The following is a 25,206-nucleotide window of genomic DNA, read 5'->3' on the forward strand; positions in this document are numbered from 1 at the left end:
CGCGAAAAAAAAAACATCGATAATTTTTAAAATTACAAATATATATCGACGATCACAAAATGTCTATAGCAAACCACGCAAAATTCACTTGATATCCGGGGGAAGGGGAATCGAGTCTCTTTCCCGCTATTGTCACGAAAGATTCATTTGATAACCGAAGGGCATCCCAAAACAATAGTTCGATATTCTTCGTCGACAAACCTAGGTTTTTAATATCGATACTTTATTTTACAACATAATGTTGGATACTCGATTTATAATTATCGATACTTCTTTGATGATAATATTAATTCTCAAAAATTCATTAATTTATTTTTAAAGGGCAAAAATGTCTAATAATGGCAAAGAGATGGTACAGTATGAAGTAAATTTGTTATGTAGGAAACATATTAGGGATCGATGTTTCGATATATATATATATATATAGGAAGAAAAAAATGGAAAGAATGGTCAAAACCATTCAGACTGCATCCTGAATACTTATTTTCAACTGAATCAAGAACCATATTAGAGATGTTTACTGCGCAGAAAAATATCGATATCGAAAAACAGGAGAAGTTAAAACGACTTTATTTTGTAATAAAAGTTAAATTATAAAAATTAGACGGCTATAAATGGTTAGTGATGACAATCTTCAAATAACACGTGGCATCAACTGTGTACTCCCTAGACCAGGTATTTAAGTGTTCTTGAAGGTTCATGATGACTTGGGCAAAGACTGTCTGAAGATTGTCTGATTTGTGTGAAGACTGTACTTATTAGGCGGATACATTGCATTTGAGTACCTTGTACCTTTTGGCTACCTTATACTGATAAAGTAGGCTGGCTAAGTCTTCTTATCGTAACTTGATTAAACATTATTTCTAGGGAAGGAAAGGCTTATCTAATGGCGATTTTCTTGTCTCAAAAAAGCTATATGCCCATAAAGACATAGAGCTTTACATTTCCCACGAGTTGCCAAGATCAATATGTTTCTCGACATATATTTGTTCATTTACACTATCGGAGGTTTCACATCTACTTTTCATACACTCTTACAGGATTGATATTTTAGAAATTAGTTTATCTAGATGTTTCGTATTAATGCATATATATTTAGAATATTTTTGTTGTCATAAAAAAACCAAACACGTAAATACATTAGATGCCTGAAGTAATATCGATTTCGATGTAAAAAAAAGTATTGATATATCGGCAAACACAAAATGTCGATACCAAATCACGCAAAATTCACTTGATATCCAGTGAGCGGAGGGGTGAAGAAATCCCAAAACCAAAGTTCGATACTCTTCTTCGGAAAAACTATATTTGTAATATCGATATTCTACTTTATAACTAAAATATCGATACTCTCATTATCGATAGTTGATAATTTATCGATATATAGGAAAATAATATAGATGTATCATAAAAATATCGATCTAATGCATATATGTTTAGAATCATTTTGTTGTCATGAAAATACATCAAACACATAAATACATTAGATGCTTGAACTAATCTAAATATCGATTTCGATATTAAAAAAAAGTATCGATATATCGGCGAACACAAAATGTCGATACCAAATCACGCAAAATTCATTTGATATCCGGTGAGCGGAGGGGTGAAGAAATCCCAAAACAAAAGTTCGATACTCTCCTTTGAAATACCTATGTTTTAATATCGATATTCTACTTCACTACTAAAAGATCGATACTCTCATTATCGATTATTGATAAATTATCGATATATAGCAAAATAATATCGATATATCGGAAACCTATCGATATATCGATATTTTTTCCGCATACCGAAATCATATCAACAAGTACGCCGCGGCTGTATACAAATTCCATGTTTTTTTTACCTGACGCTTGTCGATGCCCCTCAGATATTCGTCCTGGAGCATCTTCTCGTGCAACACCCTGGCCAACCCGCCCCTAGGGCGGAAATTCGCCCACGGAAGCAGGTCGTCCACCGAACAGGTCGATTCTCCCGTTTCTCCCGACGGACCGCCGGCCGGGACGTCGGATCGGACGCACGAGTCCTGCATTTTGGTCGTTTGTCTCGCGATTCGCAGCGAAAATATCCACCGGACAACGGTTGGGAAGAATCGAGTTGGCGGTGTGACCGAAAACCGAACGATATTATGTTATAAAACCGGAAAATAAGGGAGATTTGTAAACAAAACAAAAGCAGTTCAATCACCGACCGACTGTGTATCGTGTAACTCGACGCGCGGTTGCCATATCAGGTTCTGTCGTCATCACCCGCCGGTTATCAATATTAGATCGACCTATCATTCTCAAGAGAAATTATTTGTCACTAAGACTGCAAGGTAACACATAATTTCAACAGACCGGCACCAGAATAAGCAAAAATATATTCAAATTGACATCAGGGCGACCCAGATTCCGAGCACAATCCGACAACGCCGCACCCTCGAACAGCTGACGACTCGGCGCAAAATTCAAAGCTGACGTACCTCGTTGATATAGTTTCGTACACGTAAAAATACGAGGTTAAAACGGTTTGGTTGTTTTGGGTTTGATTTTATCTCTTTTTTTTTAAGTACGTGTTGGATTTTACCAAACGAAACGTCGTATAGAGTAAAATAGTTTCCTGTTGGATAAAATATTTATGTTTTTCTATCGATAACAGTCTTATAATATGTTAGGTATGTTGTGTAAATATGAGTTTAAAGGATTCTGATTAAAAATTACTGGTGTTTATAGTCAGAAGACGTGTTTTATCTCGGTTATAGCATTCTATTTTATTATCTATAAAGTTTTAATGTTATTTTAGTAAAGAATCGATTTTGCCAGGACAAAAATGAATATGGGGGGTGATGAATGACATATTAATATATGTTTTATCCATTTAAGAAACTGCAGTTGAATATTATCGTACAAAATATGATCTAGGTATGTTTTTTAGTACATTCAGATTATTTTCTTAATTTTTTAGTGTATTAGAATACTTTACTTTAATTGTAATTATCGTTTACAATATTTGAGTGCTTTAATTACAATATATATATATATATATATATATATATATATATATATATATATATATATATATATATATATATATATATATATATATATTATATATATATATTGAGAGTTTTACCTTTATTGGAGAGGTGAAACATTTTGGTACTTTTTCCATATATATAGTCATGAAAATTGACGATGTTTTGCCATTTTCATATATTTTGCAACAATTTTTGTTGAACTAATTGTAAATTAATGAAAATTGTATAGATTATAAATAATTTTAAGTAGAATCGAATGGTGCTATGACAATTTTTTGTACAAGCTTTAGTTTTTAAATTATACAATGAAAAGTGTTTTTTTTTTCAAAGAAAAACAGTGAATTTCAGGTTATGTCACGTATCTTAAAAACTATGAACCCTAAAGCACTTTAAAATAGATTCTTCGTTTCTTTCACCCCATGGTAGTATAATGTGTTTAAGACAAATACTTCAAGATAGATATATTTTGAGAGTTTTATTTTTATCTGAGATGTAAAAACTGTAGGCACGTTTTCCATACATTTTCATATATTTTTTAAGCCTGTTCGTCACCAACCTACTATATGTACACAAGAACGGGTTTTTATTAAATACCATCAAGCATCAACCCAATCATTATTTGATCAGTGGAAATGATGAAAGTAATATTGAGTGGGAACATGGGTTATCTCTTATATTTTCTAACCCATATTGACCTTTTTGGTCGGCCAGAAGATCCTTTTTCATTGGAATTGAACCCATTACTTGTAAATCTTTGGAAATAGAAAGAGCAATGCAAAGTGCAAGTGAAGAAGATGCAATATCATCATAAGTTCTCGCAGGTGTTTTGAATGGAGTTCGGCAACGAATTTATTTAACTCAACTAACTTTGTTCAAATAACGTCATATTGTGGTACATACAGATAAGCTTTGTGACTATGTATATTCCGCTTCGGTGCCAAGGTATATGGTTCCGTATATTCTTTGAAAGTTTGAGATTTGTTTTCATCCAGTAAGTCTTGTTAGTTCATTGTCTTCGAACTGTTTTGGTTCACCAGACCTTTCTTCCTCATTAACATAAGTTTATAAAAGTATTCGGCAGCAGAGGTCTTCAAATCACAACAGCAAAAACTAGAGAACACTTAATTAAACAATTAATACTAAATGAAAAACTGTTACTTTTGTGGAGAAATGTAAAAATTTGCATTGAATTCAACAATTGTATTTACATTGATACATCACATTTACCTCCTGATATCAAATAGTCCACAACAATTGGAATTTCAATGGTTATGTTTCGATACATCAATTGGAAAATAGCTGATAACAGAGACATTCAATTTTTTCAGTAGTAGTTATAATCAGTAGATTATATTCAACATCTCTTAATAACATCCATATATCTTCTAATCAAGCCATCCACTCACAATGTAGATATAGTAATCCTTGAAGATTAAGTACCGTCCTAAATCGATTACGGGGGAGGTTAGGAAACGATTTTCTGGTTCCGAAATACCGTCCGGTTTTTCGGTTCGCGGCGTGGGCTCCGCGCGCAGTCGCCCGGGGTGGCCGGGGGGAGACCGCTCCCAATTAAGGAGTCCGGGTGCCGTCAGGAATATGAAAATTGACACTGATTGCGCTGATTTATGCGGAGCGGCCCGCGGCCACGGCCGACCGCGATCGTTTAGCGTAATTGCGGTAATGTATGTGTCGGAATCCCGGTACGATCTCCGTAATTGCGGCTGAGTTTTTATTGATTGCTGATTGATCTACGACCGGTCGGTCGTTCGCGCATAGAGCACGATCGGCGAGCCGGTGAGGCCGGCCGGTTGGCGGGACAGAGAGGGTACCGGGGTGGAGACCGGCGGTGCGGCGTTGTCGCTCTTAACTGGTTCTAATCCATCGTGTCTTACGTCTGATTTACTGAGGGGAAAGTGGTTTAATTCGAAATCTGACGGGCTGTTTGTTGCAGTTCTTCGCGGAATAGATTCATGAGATGGACTAGTTTCCAACGGAATGTTCCAACGAATGAAATATCCGCCAATTGTTTCACTATCTGTTCTAAAGCTTCTCATAGCGGCTCAATTATGTTGAGATCTGTAAAACAGTTAACGGAATGTTCCAACGGATGAAATATCCGCCAATTGTTTGAACGGTGTTGAAGATGGAAATGTAATCCACACTCTCTGTTCTGAAACTTCCTATAGTGGCACAGTTATGTTGCGTTATATAGCGTGGGGCAAAAGTCGCGCTACCATTTTAATTAGTCTTCGTGGAAAAACGTCATTCAATAGTCCTTGCTCTTTCATTTCAGGCACAAGAAAATTTCGAATCATCTCTTTGTACTATTTAGCAGTAACAGTAACTGCAACACCTTGGTTATTTAAAAAAAATAGGGACCAATATTCTTTCCAGCATGAACACCACACCATAGAGTCGTTTTTAATGGATGCAACGATGTTTCATGAATTAATTGAGGATTCTGTGTTCACCAATTCCGACTATTCTGTTTATTTACGTGGCCACTGAGGAGAAAATGGACTTCATCACTTATTATTAATTTAGACGAAAAATCTTCAATTTCACCAGACAATCTCAGGATTGTATTATTGTACTCAAAGCCCGCCCGAACATCTGGGATTATATGTTATTAACAAGGCGGGGTATCTTCTGAATGTTTATTAATATCCAGTTCTTTTTTCTTCTTTACACGAGCCTTCCAGTTCAATTTAGCATCCACTATCATTCCTGAATATTTTCCTGGCTTATATGTACAATTGACGTGGACTAATTGTTGATTTTGTTTACTGACGTTTCCAATTTCATAGCTGTTTCCTCGTGGTCTTTACTTACAGCCATTATGGCAATATCACCTGCATTCTCTAGATACATATAGTGAGTTAAACCTACCAAATGTATAAATAATCAATATATAGATAAATTAATAAGAGACAGATTATTAACAACCTTTAACAACCATTCCTTCCTACGCTATAATTATTGATAAAACCGAAGTAAAATCAGTGTCAATCATTGTCGTTCCGATTTCTGCTGAGAGAAAAAAACCGTAATTGCTACGGCGCTCCATTTCATTATATTTTCTTTGCGTTATTGAAATAAATAATAGAGAAAATGGACGGGGGTGTCCGGGAACAGCGTTACGCGATTTCCTTTAATTGACATTTTGTTTACACGGTCCCGATATGGCGTGGATATGAGGCGGTGAAGAGGACAAACAACGGCTGCCCACCGAGCGGGGATTTTATGTCCTGCAAGCGAACGATAAGGGCCGAAAAAATTATGAACTACGGCACTAATGATGATCGTTTGTTCTGATTTTGCTTGGGCATCGACATAGTGCACGGATGGGTCAAAATACCTCGAATATTTTATTATTTACAAGCGACCCGCTCCGGCTTCGCACGGGTGCAATGCTGATACTAAATTAAATACACTACAGAAAAAATATGAACGTTGTATATAAAAACATAGCGACCCGCTCCGACTTTGCACGGGCATAAAATATATATGCCTATGTCACTCAATGAAAACATGATTAAAATCGATCCAGTATTTTTGGTTCATTCATTACTGCCCTTGGCCTGCACGCATTAAATTTGGAGTAAAACAATTCCTCTTCCCCTATACTTACTATGAAGATTTCCTGCTATCTTTGGAATATCTAAATTCATACAATTTTTATTACATTACACATTTTTAAACGCAAATTTTAAATTTGTAATATCTCCGAAAATATTTGTTTAATTTACATGCTGTAAGGAACCATATTGATCTATATTAATTGCACACTGTATTTAAGGTACTTAATTCGATAAGGATTAATGCCGTATTGCTTAAAATAGCTTCGTAAATAAGCCATTTTCTCACGTAAAAAGTAAACAATAAAAATGGTTAATGTGGGTTATTCATAAAAGATAAACATATACCATCGCGGACTTTTTTGTAGACCTTTTTATGATGTAGTACATTAATTTGATCTAACTCGTAGGGTTAGGCAGCGTTTTTGCTAATTGCTAAATAAGCCTAAAAAAAGAGGTTAATTTACGACATCACGTTAGAAACCTATAAAATTAGCAATGTTGCCTTAGTATATTATGCATGTATTATACATATAAACCTTCCTCTTGAATCAGTCTATCTATTGAAAAAAACCGCATCAAAATCCGTTGCGCAGTTTTAAAGATTTAAGCGCACATAGGGATATAGGGACAGAAAAGGCGACTTTGTTTCATACTATGTAGTGATGTCTGGTGTAGGAATGTTCGTCGAGTCGGTCAGTCGTTCGAAATGTGTGGCTGCCACTGCGATTATTTGTCAGAACACTCACTACTATTTTTGGAAGGAATTTGCACGAGAACTGAAAACACTGGTTGAAGAAATACTGCTTATTTTAATATTAAATTATACATGTGGTGGACGGGAGAATTGACAGTTTATTAGGTTAGGTAGAGGAAGTACGGTAGCGTTGTGGAAGTGGTACTATTACAAGGGGGTGGAGAAAAGAAAAGAGAACGAGACGTCGTCATGATGGTCTTTAATATCCTGGAACTGCATGTTGTTGTTGAATTTGTGGTGGCCTAAAGGATCATGGCGGTCGCCACACAGGCTCATAAATTAATTTTGAAATATTTACAACAGATGGTGTTACTGTGTGTTCAATTGTAGGAATGTACGTCATGTCTTGTGATGCTTCCATAAAACTGTGCTATTTTTCTGTAAATTCGAAAACAATTGGTATTGAAAGTTAAAACAAGTTTTAATTCATCATCCACTTCTGCTTCACGTATGGTAATGAGCTGGGGGAACACTGAGACTACATGGGGTTTATAGCAGAAGCCTTGAGTTATCTCTCAACATACCTTACATGAATATATCACCCGTGAAAGCATATATATATATATATATATATATATATATATATATATATATATATATATATATATATATATATATATATATATATGTATATAATCGAATTTCAATAAATTACTAAAGCATTATAATCAAGCCAATTCAAAATTAGTTGTTAGCGGCCATTTATCAAAATGAATATTGCTCTTGTTTCTTTAATATGTACTAAAATTAATATTATAAATGATTGGATAGCGGGGAAATGGAGAACAGGGCTGTATTAGTTGATATTTTTATAGAAATTTAATTATTGTTCGAGACATATTAAGTAATGTGTTTTACATTCAATATTTATTTAACACAATAAAAATAAGAGTAAATAGAACCTATTTAATTGGTCATTATACATTTAAGAAGAATAAATAATGTGCTATCTGTGCGAATTACTATTTCTTTTGATTCTAGTATTGCAATAACAGTATGAACAAAAGTAAAAATTATGTTGCTGTTGTACCAGTAACGAAAGCATCGAAAATCCAAAATCACCCATTGATACCATCGAGTACGGACCTGTATCACCAATTCTACGATAATCGCTATAAAATTAGTGTCTATAATTGCTCGAAGAAACAATACTTAATAATAATAATAGAGCTGGGGGTTTTGGTGAATTTCTACGGGGAATTGTACGAAATTATACGTTGCCGCAATCGAAAATCTATCTGCCAATTAAAATGTTTCTAACCGTCATAGTACGGAATTTTCTTGGTGGATTCGTTCGTATCTCTCTATCAATAAAATATCTGTATAGATTATTCCGGAGTTTTTAATTTATTAGGACGCAATAAAACAAACGTTGGAAAATATGAAATATCCAGGTATTTAAGTGATTTAAGTGAAGGGTTTGTTGAATATTTCCACATTTCCTTGTTACTACATTTTATAGAAGCTTTATGTCTTACGCTATACCTGGAATAGGAAATAGTTCTTTTTTTTAAATATATTTTAAAATCTCCTTTTACCAATTACGGATTTATCTGGACTGCACCTACAGTTTAGCGTGGGCTCCGAACCATGGTCCTCGGTATTAAGCCTACCGACTGGCGAGTGACCAACTTTAGAAATCATCCCAGAATACATCCGGTCTTACCCAGCCTGGTTATTGGCGTGACTGGGATCATTTTCCTTGTCGGATTTTACACTCTTGCCTAGAACATTCACAAATTTTAAACAATCACAAGCATAAACTTACGACCATGCCCCAGCAGGATTCGAACCCGCGGCTATCGCAATGATTCATTAAAATATAACGAACTACTATTTATGATTGATTTTTCTATAAATAGAGTGCACATGTTTAAAAATGAACAGTTTTACTTTTCCTGTCATGATCAACAGAAGTATTTCTCATCGACCCCCAAATATAACCTGCCATCATGCTTTCACTACACTGGATATTCGAATACCAGAATGCCAAGCAAATACCTTCAAAAACAAGCTGTTAAAATTTCATGATATTCTACTCATAAGTTTGTGAGTCACTGTGCTAAGAGTGATACTACTTTTGTTATTTTCGAAACAATGGATTAAAAGCAATTTCATGTTTTAATTTTACACTGCTTCTTGATGGGAAAAATACCGTTCAAGCGAAGCAATGGCCTGACTAGTGTTATAAGGATTCCGCTCCATCAAAAACAACAATAAAATGTTGATTTGCTGAGTTCAAACCTGGTCATAAAGACACCGATGATGCAGACCGCAGTGGACATCCAAAGCGATAACACTAGAAAACATTTAAAAAACGCACAAAATCGTTTTGAATGATCGAAAAGTTGCGTAAGTTAGCCCACATCGTAAAGATGTCAAAAAACGCGTTGGTTTTATAGTGCATGAGCATTTGTCTATGAGAAAGCTCTGTTTAAAGTCCGTGCCGCTTGTGTTTACTGCTGATTGGAAACAAGAACGCGTTGATGATTCTAAGCAGTTTTTGGCCATGTTTAAACGTAAGGAACTTGATTTTTTCTGTGGATATGCGACAATGCATGAAACCTGGATCCAGCCCTTCCCTCCGTAATCAAAATGATCGTCACCGGAGTGGACAGTAACATTGAGGTAAAACATGGATAGTTGTACAAAAGTGATAGTGAAATGAGAGCGGCGCTGGAATGTTTATGTTGCTCTTAATAGACATTACGTTGATAAATAAAGCTAATTTTGAACAAAAAAAAACGCGTTTTCTCAGTTACATCTGGGACTTATGCAATTTATAAAATACTGCTACAGTACCCAAAAATACATAACCAGTCAATTGAAAAGCTCCCGGCCTGATACATAGATGGCGCTACTACAATTAAATCCTTACGTATTTTAGTTAGCCCTAACACTCCTAAGATGCGTGTATAAATTTGATAGCTGTCGTATCATTAGTTTGTGAATTACAGCATTTTGAGTGAAGCAAGTTTTGTTATTGTGAAAAAACGGATAAAAAGGAATTTCGCGTGTTGATAAAATATAGCTTTTTGAAGGGAAAAAATACACTGCCCAAGGAAAATCAACCATCAAAGATTGGTATGCTAAGTTTAGACGTGGTAAAATGAGCAGACGGTGAACGCAGTGGACGCCCAAAAGAGTTTGTTACCGACGAAAACATTACAGACAAATTTAGACGTGGTAAAAAATCCACAAAATGATTTTGTATGACCGTAAATTGAAATTGAATGAAATAGCAGACACTCTAAAGATATCAACTGAACGTGTACATCATATCATTCAGGTATATTTGGGTATGAGAAAGCCCTGTGCAAAGTGGGTGCCGCGCGAGCTCACTCAAAAGCAATGACGAGTTGGTGATTCGGCCCTGTGTTTGAAGAAGATTAAGCGTAATAAAACCGAAGTTTTGCGTCGATATGTGACAATGGATGAAACATGGCTTCATCATTTCACTCCGAAGTCCAATCGATAATCATTCGCGTGGAATGAAGGACGAAATCGCAGAAGAACGGCCGCATTTGAAAAAAAAGAAAGTGCTGCTTCACCAGGACAACGCATCGTGTCACAAGTCAGTGAAAACGATGGCAAAAATCCATGAATTGGGCTTCGAATTGCTTCCTCATCCACAGTATTCTCTAGATCTGGCCTCCAGCCATTATTTCCTGTTCTCCTGAAGAGGTGTTCGTCGAATGAAACTGGGGCCTATTTTGAAGCAAAAGACAAATCGTACTACAAAAATAGTATCGAAAAGTTGGAGGGTCGCTATAATCAGTGTATCACTCTTGAAGAGAATTATGTTGAATAAAAAAAAACTAATTTTGCCAAAAAAATGTATTATGGTAGGCTGGCGACTTTTCAATGGACCTTAAGTTAAAATAATTAATTATATTAAAATAGGTATGTAAATTTTATTCATAAAATAATGCAATTAATAGATCTCAAATCAAACATATACAAAATGAGAATTCTATCAAGATTAGTCCGAATATTCATCGAGAAACACTCCGTCCGGTCCCTGGCGAGAAACAAAGAGATACCAATACGTTCCTTTGTGTGATGTGGTCCACCTGGTAAGGCATCGAGTAATTAAATCTGGTAAAATCCCACAGTGGGTGTCTGTATAATTGATGTTACGACCATTCGGAGCTATTATCGATATCTCTCCGCGGCTCCACCCGACCAAAAAATAAAAGAATCTAACGGTGTAATCCTATATGGGGTTTAATTCGATTTTAAGCACAATACGCGGCGCATATTTTATTTTGTTTATAAGCTCGCCACGTTCGGTAATTAAATACTCACATTTTCCTCGTTCTCCTCCTCCTCTCCGCCCCCACCTCTCTCTCACTCCTGTTGTGACTCTTCTCTAAATTAATTATTGATTCCGATCGACCTACGCTGCCACGCCAATGACAAACGATAAGTGAGGATATTTATTTAGATTTAAGAGTGGTCTACGAGGTGTGCTGGGAAATTATATGATCGTTTGTGTGTGTGTGTGTCTCTCTCTCCCTCTCTCTGTGTGTTTCTTTCTTTCGTCTTGTTTCTCGATTTTGATCACGCAGAAACTAAAGATTTCATAATAAGGATATAAAATAATATAATTTAAGTAATAATGGTCTGACTCTGAAGAATCGTGGCCTGTACACAAGGACTTGAATTTAGAACGTTGCCAATTTATGCAAATTTTACGTACATTTGAGGAATTTTCTGAACGGAATTTGAGGAACTGATAGTTTAGTTGATTGATGCTTAAGTTATTAATAATATATTAATAATATATATATATTTAGATATTTCATATATAAGATATTATTATATATAAGATATTATTATATATAAGATATTTCACCTTAGAATAATATTTATAGGAAAGAATAGAAAATAGACCAATAAGTAATTATTTATCAATATATAAACATTATATATATATATATGTTTGTGTCTCTCTTTCTCACTTTCTTTCCTTTGTCTTGTTGAGAAAATAGAGATTTAACTGTAATAAGGCTCTAACTCTGGGAAATCGAGGATTCGAATTTGCAACGTTGCCGATTTCTACAAATTATACGTATATTTGAGGAATTTAATATAAACTGAATAAAGTGTTTTATATTCACAAAATGAACTGATATGTTCGTTTTGAAGCTCAATTTATTAATAACTTTGGTACAGGTGCAATATGAATAACCTTTTGTAAAGATATTTCATCATAGAATAATGTTTATAGGATAGAATAGAAAATAGACCAATACATAATTATTTATCAATATATAAACATTACGTTAACAAACCAAAGTTATAGTTCTTGTACATTATTTCAATATTTGAAGAGTATATATACTCGAATTTGCCAATTGACCTGACATTTTTCTTGAAACTCAAGTTTACAATATACAAAAATACAAGTATTCATTTATCTTTAGGATTATTCAATAATATATCTATGTAGTGGTAAATTCTAGAAGGATATATATATATATATATATATATATATATATATATATATATATATATATGTATATATATATATATATATATATATATATATATATATATATATATATATATATTTATTTAGTATATATTGAATAAGGAGACTTGTATTACCTTTTGTAAAGATATTTAATCTTAGATTAATGTTTAAAGGAAGGAATAGAAAATAGATCAATACGTTATCATTTATCAATATATATATATATATATAATACGTTAACAAACCAAAGTTATAGTTCTTGTACATTATTCCAATATTTGAAGAGTATAATATATATTCTCGAATTTACCAACTGGCCTGATATTTTCCTTGAAACTCCAGTTCACTGCTATAATTGTTCATCTTCCATAATATAATAAATGTACTACGAATAATCATTATAAATATATTTCATTTTAAAAGGAAAGAGAGAAAATAAAATAACATATAAGATAACAAATATAATTTACTTAACAATATACAAAAATACAAGTATTTATTTATCTTTAGAATTAATTCATCAAATATATATATATATATATATATATATATGTATATATATTTGAGGAATTTAGTATATATTGAATAAAGAATCTTGTATTCACAAAATGAACTAATATGTTCGTTTTTGTTGTTAATATCTTTGGTACAAATGCAGTATAAATAACCTGTAAAGATATTTCATGTTAGAATATTTATAGGAAAGAATGGAAAATAGACCAATACGTAATTATTTATCTATAATAAACGTTAACATAATAATGAATCTTTGACCTAAGAAGTGTTACGTGATCAGATATACAGAAAGTAAAAAAGTGAAAGAAAGAAAAAGACATGGGACAATGTCAAAAGATCTGGCTCTATTTTAAAAATTCTCTATATTCAATTATGTTATGATTAACTCTGTAAACCAACAAGATGAGATCGATTTTATAGTAACAACATTATATTTTATAGTAACAAGATTGACTGTGTGTAGGTTCTTAAGCTATCTCGTTTAGTTTATTCCTAGATTATGCTATGTCAACAATGCCATAATAATTTCAACAGATATCTTTATAATAAGGTAAATTTTAAGCTTTTCGCAAGATAAAATTGATTGAATCCCTTTTGGTTTAACGAATATAATAGAATTTTAACAGAAAAAACATAATAAGGAATTTGTTTTAAAATTTTCTTTTTTTTTTGGCGTATTGTATATCTTAGACTTGCTTCTAATTGTTACTTTTTCGATTTTATTCTTATTAGTTTGTCTGTTGTTATGTATCGTATTATGATATTACTTGTGATTTCATTTGGTTCTACCGAATCCATAAAATGATAGCTTATTTAGGTTTATTGGGTTCAAATAGACGTACCCGGTCTTTTTCGATTAATTAGCAGTACTGTAAAACTTGAAAGAAGGTCCCAAATCATAGCGATGTGGTGGAAGTAAAACGGCTATTAGGCAAATGAAAAGTACTAATAAATTAACTGTAAATTAAGATTGTACTAAGCGTATCTAATAAAACTTGTTTTAATTAAAAAAACATAACTTAAGAGCATGTTTTGGTCACTAAATAATACGTTAGTTTTGAAGTGTCATAAAAAATCAAGAAGCAACATTATTTAAAAAAGGCGAAACCATATTCCCACACCCAGCATATCTTCGCTATCCATCGCGGTATCTAAAATAGAAAACGCCAGTTTAGTACTACCTACTGCTTCGCCATTACCTCATTCAGCATCGTACCGATTCTGTTGTCTCGAACTAAACCGAACCACCGTATATATACCGTTAATAGTTTTTAATTAATGACATTTTGAAGCCGTACAAGCAAAGTCTCTTAAGATATGCGATCTTGTATCGGCCGGACTATACCTTTCAGGAATTTACATTATATTAACGAAATTAATTATTCGGGCGGCTGAAAATATAAATAATTTTAATGTCCTCCACGGCCTGTGGCAGCTTCGGCTTGTCTAGTTAACATCCGTATTGTTTTACATTCTGATATGTCGTCGGAATCTTATAATTGTTGTTTTGGGCTTTTGTAAATACTGGTGATTCCTCTGTGGTTGAAATTTGATCAACATTTATTAAGTTAATCTTCTCTCAAAGCAGAGTAAAGGGAATCATTTAAAAATGATATGTTAATTTCTTTATTATTATTTAATTATTACATTGCTACTAGTTGTTTCCGACTAACCTACAATTTGTCTTTTTGATGACTTAAATCCAGGTATATAACTAGGAGGACCCATCGACCCTATCTCAGTCTGTGATGAAATAATGTTTATACATGTCACTCTTTTTTTTTATTACATGGACCTCACTACACAATACTACATAAGATCAGATGGTTGGATTCTTTTGAGTGTCTCCCGCTTTGATGGTATCCAAAAGTTGCAATACCTCAATATTCTCATGAGAATGGAGTCTTTGATCGTGCCCCCTTGCAATTATCTTGACTTCTTGACTGACTGTGGGTATCTGAAGGTCTCGATGTATGTAATCAGTCCTGTAGTATTTGGGTGCGCCAACAAGGTACCTCTCATTTGTTCAGAAAAATTTGTATTTTATTTATGTTACTCTTTGCAGAACATCCCCATAATTGAACTCCGTATGTCCATATAGGTTTCAGTGTTTGCTTATATAATTGCAATTTATTATGTACTGATAATTATAATTTTCTGCCAACTAGCCAATACAACGTTCAATATTTCAGTTCCAATTCTTTTCTTTTTTCTTTATATGTTCCTTCAAGCAAAGTTCTGCGTCAAGATTTATTTCGAGATATTTAGCGTTGTTGCTGTATGGAATGATTATGAAATGAGTATTATTTAATGTTATTGGTGGTTGTCCGGTCTGATCATAGGTGAATTGCATATGCATAGATTTACTTTCGTTAATTTTTATTTGTCCTATTATTTATATTGTCACTTGCCTATTGTAGTTGTCGTGTTCTTCACTATTGTTTCCGACAACTATAATCGCAGGATCATCAGAAAATGTAGCCAATGTAGTATATCACAAATGTAGAGTAGATAGCATTAGCCCCAGAGTATACTACCTTGTGGTACACCTGCTTTAGCTTATTTTTTTGTAGAATAAGCTTCTTCTTGTTTAACTCTAAACATTCTCGCTATCCTGTACGATTTTAGTAGTTCGGTGTGTTGTTTTGGTAACATTTTCTGTAGTTAATGAAGAAGCAAACCTTATCGAAGGCTTGTGCTACATCTAAGAACATGGCTGAGCTTACTTTTTTACTTTCGTAGGATTTTTCAATAAAATCTGTTATTCTGTGGCCCTGGTCAATTGTTGAATGCTTATTGATAAACCCAAACTGGTATGTTGGTATTAGGTATTTTCTCTATAAGATCGGTTTTATTATTTTCAACAGGAGTTTTTCAAAAACCTTAGATATTACTGTCAACAGTGATATATAGATCTATAGGCGTTTATTTCGTTTGGTAACTTTCCAGGTTTTGGGATCTTTATAATTTCCGCCATCTTCCAAATGCCTGGGACATGTTTTAATCTAAATGCTGTGTTGATCAAATGGTGAATTTTATAATTCCCTTTCTTAGTAGTTTTTGGAGTAATTCACCTGTTATTAAGTGATATGTTAATATAACTAAAACTTGTTTTTGCCAATATTTTCAATACAAAACCAGAATTACCAATATATTTGATATGTAAAATTAGTAATAGCAAAAAATGGCTGAATATTAAAATATATGCAAGCTTAAGAACTAGCACTCACGAACTTTTTTTAAGTGGCATTTAATCGAGTCTTATTTCCATTAAATGTTAATAATAATCAACAAAGTATTAATAAGTTTAAATCATAATATATTTATAATCATTAATTGAACTATTGAATTTTAAAAATTTCATTACTTCATTTATGTATTGATATAATTTTTATCTTTTATATATATTTTTTATCTAAAATATTTTGATAAATTATTTATTGATACTTATTTAACTTCATTTGGTGAAAGAATAATTTCTTTACCTACATTTTTAAATAAAATTGCTTCATTCTTTTTAATTTATGGCACTATTCAATCTTTAGAATAGCAGCTGTCATATATCTTCTCAGTAATTGTATTTATTTCGAGCTATCATGTTATAGAATCTTGCCATTGCAGATAGCTCATCTTTAATCTGTCTTCTATGGCTTTCGTTAATCTACTGCTTTATACTTTGCCTTGCCTTGTGTTCCATGTTTGTATTAAAAACTCACCAATAAATGAGGAATTAAAATTCTACCTATTGTTTTATAATTGATAATATTCTCTGCGATATACCTTGATGTAACTCTTGAAACACGAATTATTGTATTATATATTACCAACAATATTTGGTTATTGCTTTGTTACGAAATGAATTTACTCATGAGACCTGACCGGAATTAGAAGTTAATACCAATAAAAATTACTTAAAATTACAAATTGATTGATATAATAATTTAACTCCCTAATTCTTAACTCTCACAATTTCCTTGTTAATATCGTTTCAATTACAACACATAAAGAGTTGTCTGCCGATATTTTGAAATATAGCGCTGCTAGATTTTATTGTATATTTTAAAGTATCTTTTTTACCCACGAGGGCTTATCTGGACCGTTAAAATATAACGTGGGCCCCGAACCATGGTCCTCGGTATTTAGCCTACCGACTGGCGAGTGACCAACGTTGGGGATCATCCCAGAAGACATCCGGTCTTACCCTGCCTGGTTACTGGCGTGACTGGTATTATTTTCCTTGTCGGATTTTACACTCTTGCCTAAGGACAATTACAAGTGTTAAACAATCACGAACATAAATGCCCAGCAGGATTCGAACCCACGACTATCGCAACAGCCGGCTTTATATAGTGTGTATTTGCACGGTATTTGTTACTAATAGATGTCGCTGATAAAAATGCATTCAACTGTCCAACACCAGTTGACGATCTTTATTTACTTATTTGAGTTAGTTTATATTAGTATATTAAATATGACAAGTAAAATGACAAGTAAAATGACACGTAATATATCCTTCTATGTTTATCTATATTTCTATTTTTATTTCGCGCTTCTTAAATTGGTGTAAAGCATATTTACCATAAATTATCTGCAGTCGTTCGTATAAATAAGCCGTTTGCTTGTAGATTACTATACAACATTGTACTCATTACTGTCCAAATATGCGATTATGTCACCGAACAACACCTGGGCCGTCGTATGACTAACATCAACAACGATCAAAAAAATTACAGACAAATCTACGTTTGACGTTGAATTATCTTTCAATTCGTCCGAACCGAAAACGAATTTATTCTATCTCGCTATTATTTCGATTTTTCAGTCATATTTATAACGACGCATAGTGACAACGAGACGGTTTGGGAAATATTACCAGACGTCTACCATTAAGTTTTGTCGTTCAATAAGAAACACTCCATTTTTTATTATTTAAAACACTAATTGCAAAATATGAATACAGGGTTTGTAAACAATTTTATGCTGAGTTGAATGGTAGCATTATAATTTTTATGTAGTTTATATAGTTTTGTTTTTGAGTTATAAAATGAAAAGTATACTTTCAAAAAATTATTATATTTCTGTTTATGCTGAATATCTTAAAAACTATAAATTCTAGAACAGTCGTCTAGAACATGGATTGTGGTTTATTTTAATCTAAAATACATGTATTTTGAAAGTATTACGTTTATTCGTATAGGAAAAAAAATAGAGACGTTTTCCATGTATGTAGTCTTGAAAATATGGGATATTTTACTATTTTCAAGTATTTTAATACCATTTCCTGACAAATAATCACAGCCTAATGAAAATTATGGCAAATATAACGAATTTTACGTTGAATCCAATAGTGATATAATAATTTTTATAAAAACTTAATTTTTTGAGTTATGCAATGAAAAGTGAGTTTTCAAAAAATTAGCGGATATCTTTTTATGCCGAATATCTTAAAAACTATAAATTTTAAAGCAGTCTAACGCGGATTATTTTAACCCAAAATACATATATTTTGAGGATTTTATGTTTATTTAATAATTTCTATACGTTTAATTGTTATGTCTAGTATATTTCTTATTATTTGTATTAGTTATGTCTCATCTTAAAATCTCTACATTCTAAATCAATATAACATAGATTTGCATTTCTTTTATCAAAAAACATATATTTGAATCATAAAATTTTGACACTTTTTCCTTATATTATGTTTTATGGCAATTTACGATTTTTTGCTGTTTTCAAACATTTTTATGTTAATTTTGTTCAAATAATCACTTTTTAACGAAAATGGTACGTATTATAAACGATTTGAAGGTGAATTGAATAGTCGTGTAATAAATTCTACACAAATTTTAGTTTTTAACTCAGGGAATTAGAATTATATTCCCAAAGAGTAGATTATATTGGCTCATAGTTAACAAGTTAACAACATCATTGGAGTATCACCATAGAAATAGATAAAAGTAGAGATTAGTAAGGAAAAATGTTATGTATAGTAGTAAAGTACAAATGTTTTACAAACAGTAAATCTTAAAAAATCATTTAAAGTTAGCTCATAATTCGTAATATTATTTGCAAGTAAAAAACTTATTGTATTTTGACGGACACGATGATAAGACGATCCATTTTAGTAATAAAAGGAGAATTTTGTTTATAAATAGTTCAAAAAATTATGTTCAATATCACTGAGTTTATTCTATTTGTAAAAATAAAATCAGGTATCCAATTAAGCCATGAGTCAAATTTATGATTAGTGGTATATTATCATTTGAATAAACAATCAAATATATATTCTGCAAATGAGTTTTTTATAACATTTTTATTAGATTCGTTTAGTAAAATCTTAATTTATTAATTAATTTATTACTACTTTTCCTACGTACTTTGATTAATTCACAAGCAAGATGAGTGCGAGATAAATACGTCAATATGTATTCCTCAATTATAAAATTATAACTTCAGCTATAGTTTATACTAAAGGTATACACTTTATATAAGTTCGTATGGTTTTGTTCGCTGCAATCTCCTGACATCCTGCGCGCTGTCCAGCAGTTGTGCCTCCACGTTCGTATGATCAAGTAATCTTCTTTCGTGTTTCAAGGCGAAATCTTGGATAACTTCGCAAATCCATTTGATTTTCAGGTCATCGTGCAGTTCTTCGTTGGTTAGCTAGCGATAGGCATTGGTAATCAATCGAAGAACCTTGTTTTGACCGCGTTGTATGACTAGTTGATTTGAATTTTTACTGCAACCTCATATTTGCACCCCATAGGTCCAAATTGACTTTATAATTGCATTATAGATCAACCTCTCTCATTTTAGATCAAGAGTTGAGAGTATCTTCCGACTAACCAGTATAGTTGTTTTGTTTTGGTTCCAATGTATTTTGCTTTTTGTCTAACGCGATGTTTCCAATTTAATCTACCGTCAAAATGGATTCCAAGGTATTTAGCTGATTCTGCTTGGGGAATCGGGCATTCACTGAGTGATATAATTAATTTTTTTATTATTTCGCCGCAATGCAAAATTAACGTAGACATAATTGGAGCTATTGAGTTGAATTTTCCGTCCATTTTCGTCCATTTGTAGATTTGGTTGACTGCCACTTGCACTTTCTCTGTTGCCCTAGGTAGAGTTATATCTTTTGCCATAAAAATTGTGTCGTCAGCAAAGGTTCCAAGTAGTGTTTCTTTTGTTGTTGGAATGTCAGCAGTGTAGAGCAGATACAGGAGAGGTCCTAAGACGCTACCTTGGGGAACTCCAGCCGAAATAGTTTTAAATGTCGAGAACGCCATTTCGTGCGATACTCTAAATTTTTTTCCGAATAGATATGACCCCAGCAATTGACAATAGTTACGCGGTAACAATTTACTTACAGATTAATCCCAAATGTCAAACCTGTGCAAATGAGTGGACATTTAATTAGTCTCAAAAGAGTACTGATATAGAGAACAAAAACTATGGTATCCGTTTTTTAATAGTAAAATTTTAATACTAATATTTTATTTAAAATGTTAATACTTTAAAATATATAATATTTAGTTTTCAAATTAGAATAAACTTGTCGTAAATTATTAATATTTTGCTGAAATCGATGGTAAAACAAACTATTTTTAACATTTAAACTACTATGATTATATAATTAACAAAAAGGAAGTTAGAAGCCGTTCGGTCACAAAAATATGTTCAATATATTTGAGACTATTCTATTTTTAAACTAAAATCAACAATGCAGTGAAATTTTGAATCAGTTCGACTGTTACTTATAAACATTTCTTTCAAAATGAGGTATCAAAGGATTTAAAAAACACTATATGCATTTGGAATAGTTGACATTTACTTCATTTTAAAAAAATGGCTATAGAGATGCTACACTTTTTTATTAATTTTATTTACAGCAGAATATCGAAAAGGTCCCAGGGTATGTTTTAATAAATGACCAAATATTTAAACAATTATCAACGAAGGGCATAATGAAACTGGCACTGGCGGAAATTGTAAGTGATAAGAAAGGTACAGTAGCTAAAAATATCGAAATTTACATCCAGCAAATTCAGTTTACACAATATTTATATATAGCCCCAAAACTAAAAGCAATCTGTCGCTGGACTCTGCTGTTATAAAGTTTTGAGAGGACTAGGATCTCTCTTTCGGTTACATTATCGAACTTCTCTAACAGTATTATCTCTCTTGTTAAATAGAATAAAATGGGAAGGATAATATTGTCTGACCGTAAAACGAATTTACAACTTTAGACAGACACATATTGACACACGTGTCACTACTGTTTTGAACTGACTATAATTCCTCGAACTCTTAATTCAAGAGCAACCAATATAATTTTTTGAAAACCGGTCTTAATTATTAAACTCGTATGTTCTAACAATTTTCTCTCTTCCTTGGAGAATTGTCTTAGATATATGACATACAGGATTAGTATAACAGTAGATTCTGATATATTCCACAGACGGCCACCAAGCTGAGCTAAGTACTTTGACCCAGACAGTGAGTTTCAGATTAAGTTGTGATAAAGTGGCACAGAACGAAAAAACTGTTAAACATATTCCTGTTTTTTAAATTTAACGACTCGTGTCGTTAAGATTGTCCGGTTTTAAAAAATAGTTAAGAATAGCAAAAGCATATTTATGTTATGTTTATGAAAATGCCGATTCTCCATAATGTCAAATTACTGGTATGCTTCTTCTTCGCATGTAAATATATTGTAATTTTTGCATCTGAGACACCACCGATACGAATTTATTTTAAATAAAAAAACGATTCTAGCCGGAATCGTAAATACAATAATTGTTATTGCAAATAGTTATTCTTAATCAATTCATTACATTATGCAAATGTGCAATATCTCCGAAACTAGCATATACGAATATCTATAAATATGCTGGCAGGAATCCTCTTTATAAATAATTCAGATGGAACTGCTATTTTTTTGATAAACAAACCTTTTTTTCGTATCACATGGCGTTCGGTCTTTAGACTTTTTCAGTTGCGGGCGATGCGTCAGTATACCACGACAACTGAATCATTCTAGTTTCGGAGCCACCAGAACTGGACAGCCGTTCGATTTGGTTTTGAAATTTAAAATTAGTTGTTGCTTTTTGAAATTCGGATGGTGTTTTATTATTTGTTTATGATAGATTAACATTTCTGAAAGAACGTTACCTAACACTTTATGAGAAATGTGAATTAACGTTGATGCTTTCTATATTACAAATTATAATTGTATACAACATCAACTGATTCCACATGGTTTTAAAACAGAGTATATAATTTAATTATATCAGTTCAAAGAGTTTTTGTCTCTTCAACCTCCATACACAGTGTTGTCAGCATTATTGTGTGATGAATGAAATAATATGTACAATATGTATTTATTAATAAGGCAATTCTCTGCAATTCTCCACAGAACACATTTATAGAGTGTCTAAAATATCCAACGGAATGTTCCCAAGGTTAAAATATCTGGCAATGATGTTAAGTTCTTTTCTCGTCAACCTCCATACCGACTGCACCAACACCACTGTGTGATGAACGAAGTAACATACCTAATATTTATCTATTAATAAGCCAATTTTTTTGCGAAATACTTTCGTAGTGTCTAAAATTTTCAACAGAATGTTCTCAAGGATAAAATATCTGGCAATGATGAGTTTTGTCTTGTCAACCTTCATACTGACTGTTGTAAATACCATTGTGATGAATGAAATAACATACCTAATATTTATTTATTAATAAGGTAATTCTTCGCGAAATACATTCACAGAGTGTCTAAAATTTTCAACAGAATGTTCCCAAGGATAAAATATCTGGCAATGATATTAAGTTTTTGTCTCGTCAACCTCCATATCGACTATTGTAAACGCCATTGTGTGGTGAACGAAAGAGTATACCTAATATTTATTTGTTAATAAGGCAATTCTTTGCTAAATACATTCGTACAGTGTCTAAAATTTTCAACAGAATGTTCCCAAGGATACAATATCTGGCAATGATATTAAGTTGTTGTCTCGTCAACCTCCATATCGACTGTTGAAAACGCCATTGTATGGTGAACGAAATAGCATACTTAATATTTATTTGTTAATAAGGCAATTCTTTGCTAAATACATTCGTACAGTGTCTAAAATTTTCAACAGAATGTTCCCAAGGTTAAAATATCTGGCAATGATGTTAAGTTCTTTTCTCGTCAACCTCCATACCGACTGCACCAACACCACTGTGTGATGAACGAAGTAACATACCTAATATTTATCTATTAATAAGCCAATTTTTTTGCGAAATACTTTCGTAGTGTCTAAAATTTTCAACAGAATGTTCTCAAGGATAAAATATCTGGCAATGATGAGTTTTGTCTTGTCAACCTCCTTACTGGCTTTTGTAAATACCATTGTGATGAATGAAATAACATACCTAACATTTATTTATTAATAAGGTAATTCGTACAGTGTCTAAAATTTTCAACAGAATGTTCCCAAGGATAAAATATCTGGCAATGATATTAAGTTTTTGTCTCGTCAACCTCCATATCGACTGTTGAAAACGCCATTGTATGGTGAACGAAATAGCATACTTAATATTTATTTGTTAATAAGGCAATTTTTTGCTAAATACATTCGTACAGTGTCTAAAATTTTCAACAGAATGTTCCCAAGGATAAAATATCTGGCAATGATATTAAGTTCTTGTCTCGTCTACCTCCATATCGACTGTTGTAAACACCATTGTGTGGTGAACGAAAGAGTATACCTAATATTTATTTGTTAATAAGGCAATTCTTTGCTAAATACATTCGTACAGTGTCTAAAATTTTCAACAGAATGTTCCCAAGGATAAAATATCTGGCAATGATATTAAGTTCTTGTCTCGTCAACCTCCATATCGACTATTGTAAACGCCATTGTGTGGTGAACGAAATAGCATACCTAATATTTATTTGTTAATAAGGCAATTCTTTGCTAAACATATTCGTAGAGTGTCTAAAATTTTCAACGGAATGTTCCCAATGATAAAATATCTGGCAATGATGTTAACGGTTCAATTATATCGACGTCTGGTGCTCAAACCAAAACTAAACCTTTTTGGCAGTTTATACGAGCGCATTGATATCTTCGAATATAGCAATGTTTGGCAACCATCTCCTAGTTACAGTAAGAGCTTCATCATTGAGGATATCGAGATATTTCATCCGCCATATTCGTTTAATGAGCAGAGCAGCTGTATACCACGATATTGTTGCCTAAATTATAACAGAACCTACCCAATGTTTGACTATAACAAGGAGCCTTCTTTTGTTATTCTCCATATATAAACCAGATAATTTTTAAGGAAACAATATAAAAGTTGATTCATCTAACTATACCACATTTTTTCAATCATCAAGTATCTAGTTTTTATGATTGATACGTCACTTATTTTGCAGCCTTTTCATGAATATCAGCTTTATGGAGTTACCTCCATGTCGTTTTTATCTATTTGGTAATATTGAATATGTTATGCCCTGAAAGCCTACATCATACAGTATATTATAAAACAAAGGCTTATGTAATTATATTTTTATTACATCATAATTGATCAATGTTTATTTCCTGTAATGGAACTTGGGTTTGATTTTGTTGAGGACGATAGCAGAACATAGGATAGCAGTCATAAGAATCCAATGGCTGGTATGGTCCTCAATGTACACGCAGCTGTACTCATTACTCAACATGCATGTGGTAAGATAGCAATTATTTAAATATTACAAAACAGAATAGAGCATTTATTTTATAGAATTAATGAAATGAACACCTTTTACGCGTCATTGTATTTTGTCTAATTATCTATGTTTCAAATATCTCGTCCC

The 25,206-nt window shown here is 32.5% G+C and overlaps 1 protein-coding gene and 1 long non-coding RNA gene across 2 annotated transcripts in view; one reads left to right on the forward strand and one right to left on the reverse strand.

Moving 5' to 3' along the window:
• Positions 1 to 2,224, reverse strand: part of LOC143203665 (protein-L-histidine N-pros-methyltransferase) — a 135,429-nt gene extending 133,205 nt beyond the window's left edge. Inside the window, exon 1 of the mRNA XM_076415920.1 lies at positions 1,850 to 2,224. Coding sequence (XP_076272035.1) covers positions 1,850 to 2,035 — 186 coding nt within the window. The 5' untranslated portion in view covers positions 2,036 to 2,224. The remainder of the gene's footprint in view (positions 1 to 1,849) is intronic.
• A 584-nt stretch (positions 2,225 to 2,808) lies between these two features.
• Positions 2,809 to 25,206, forward strand: part of LOC143203668 (uncharacterized) — a 69,731-nt gene continuing 47,333 nt past the window's right edge. The window contains exon 1 of the long non-coding RNA XR_013007397.1: positions 2,809 to 2,906. This is a non-coding gene — a long non-coding RNA (uncharacterized LOC143203668). The remainder of the gene's footprint in view (positions 2,907 to 25,206) is intronic.

The sequence above is a fragment of the Rhynchophorus ferrugineus genome, unplaced genomic scaffold (assembly GCF_030347505.1).
Source record: "Rhynchophorus ferrugineus isolate W39M unplaced genomic scaffold, kcgeb_rfMv2 rfM10, whole genome shotgun sequence".
NCBI classification, from domain to species: Eukaryota; Metazoa; Arthropoda; class Insecta; order Coleoptera; family Curculionidae; genus Rhynchophorus; species Rhynchophorus ferrugineus.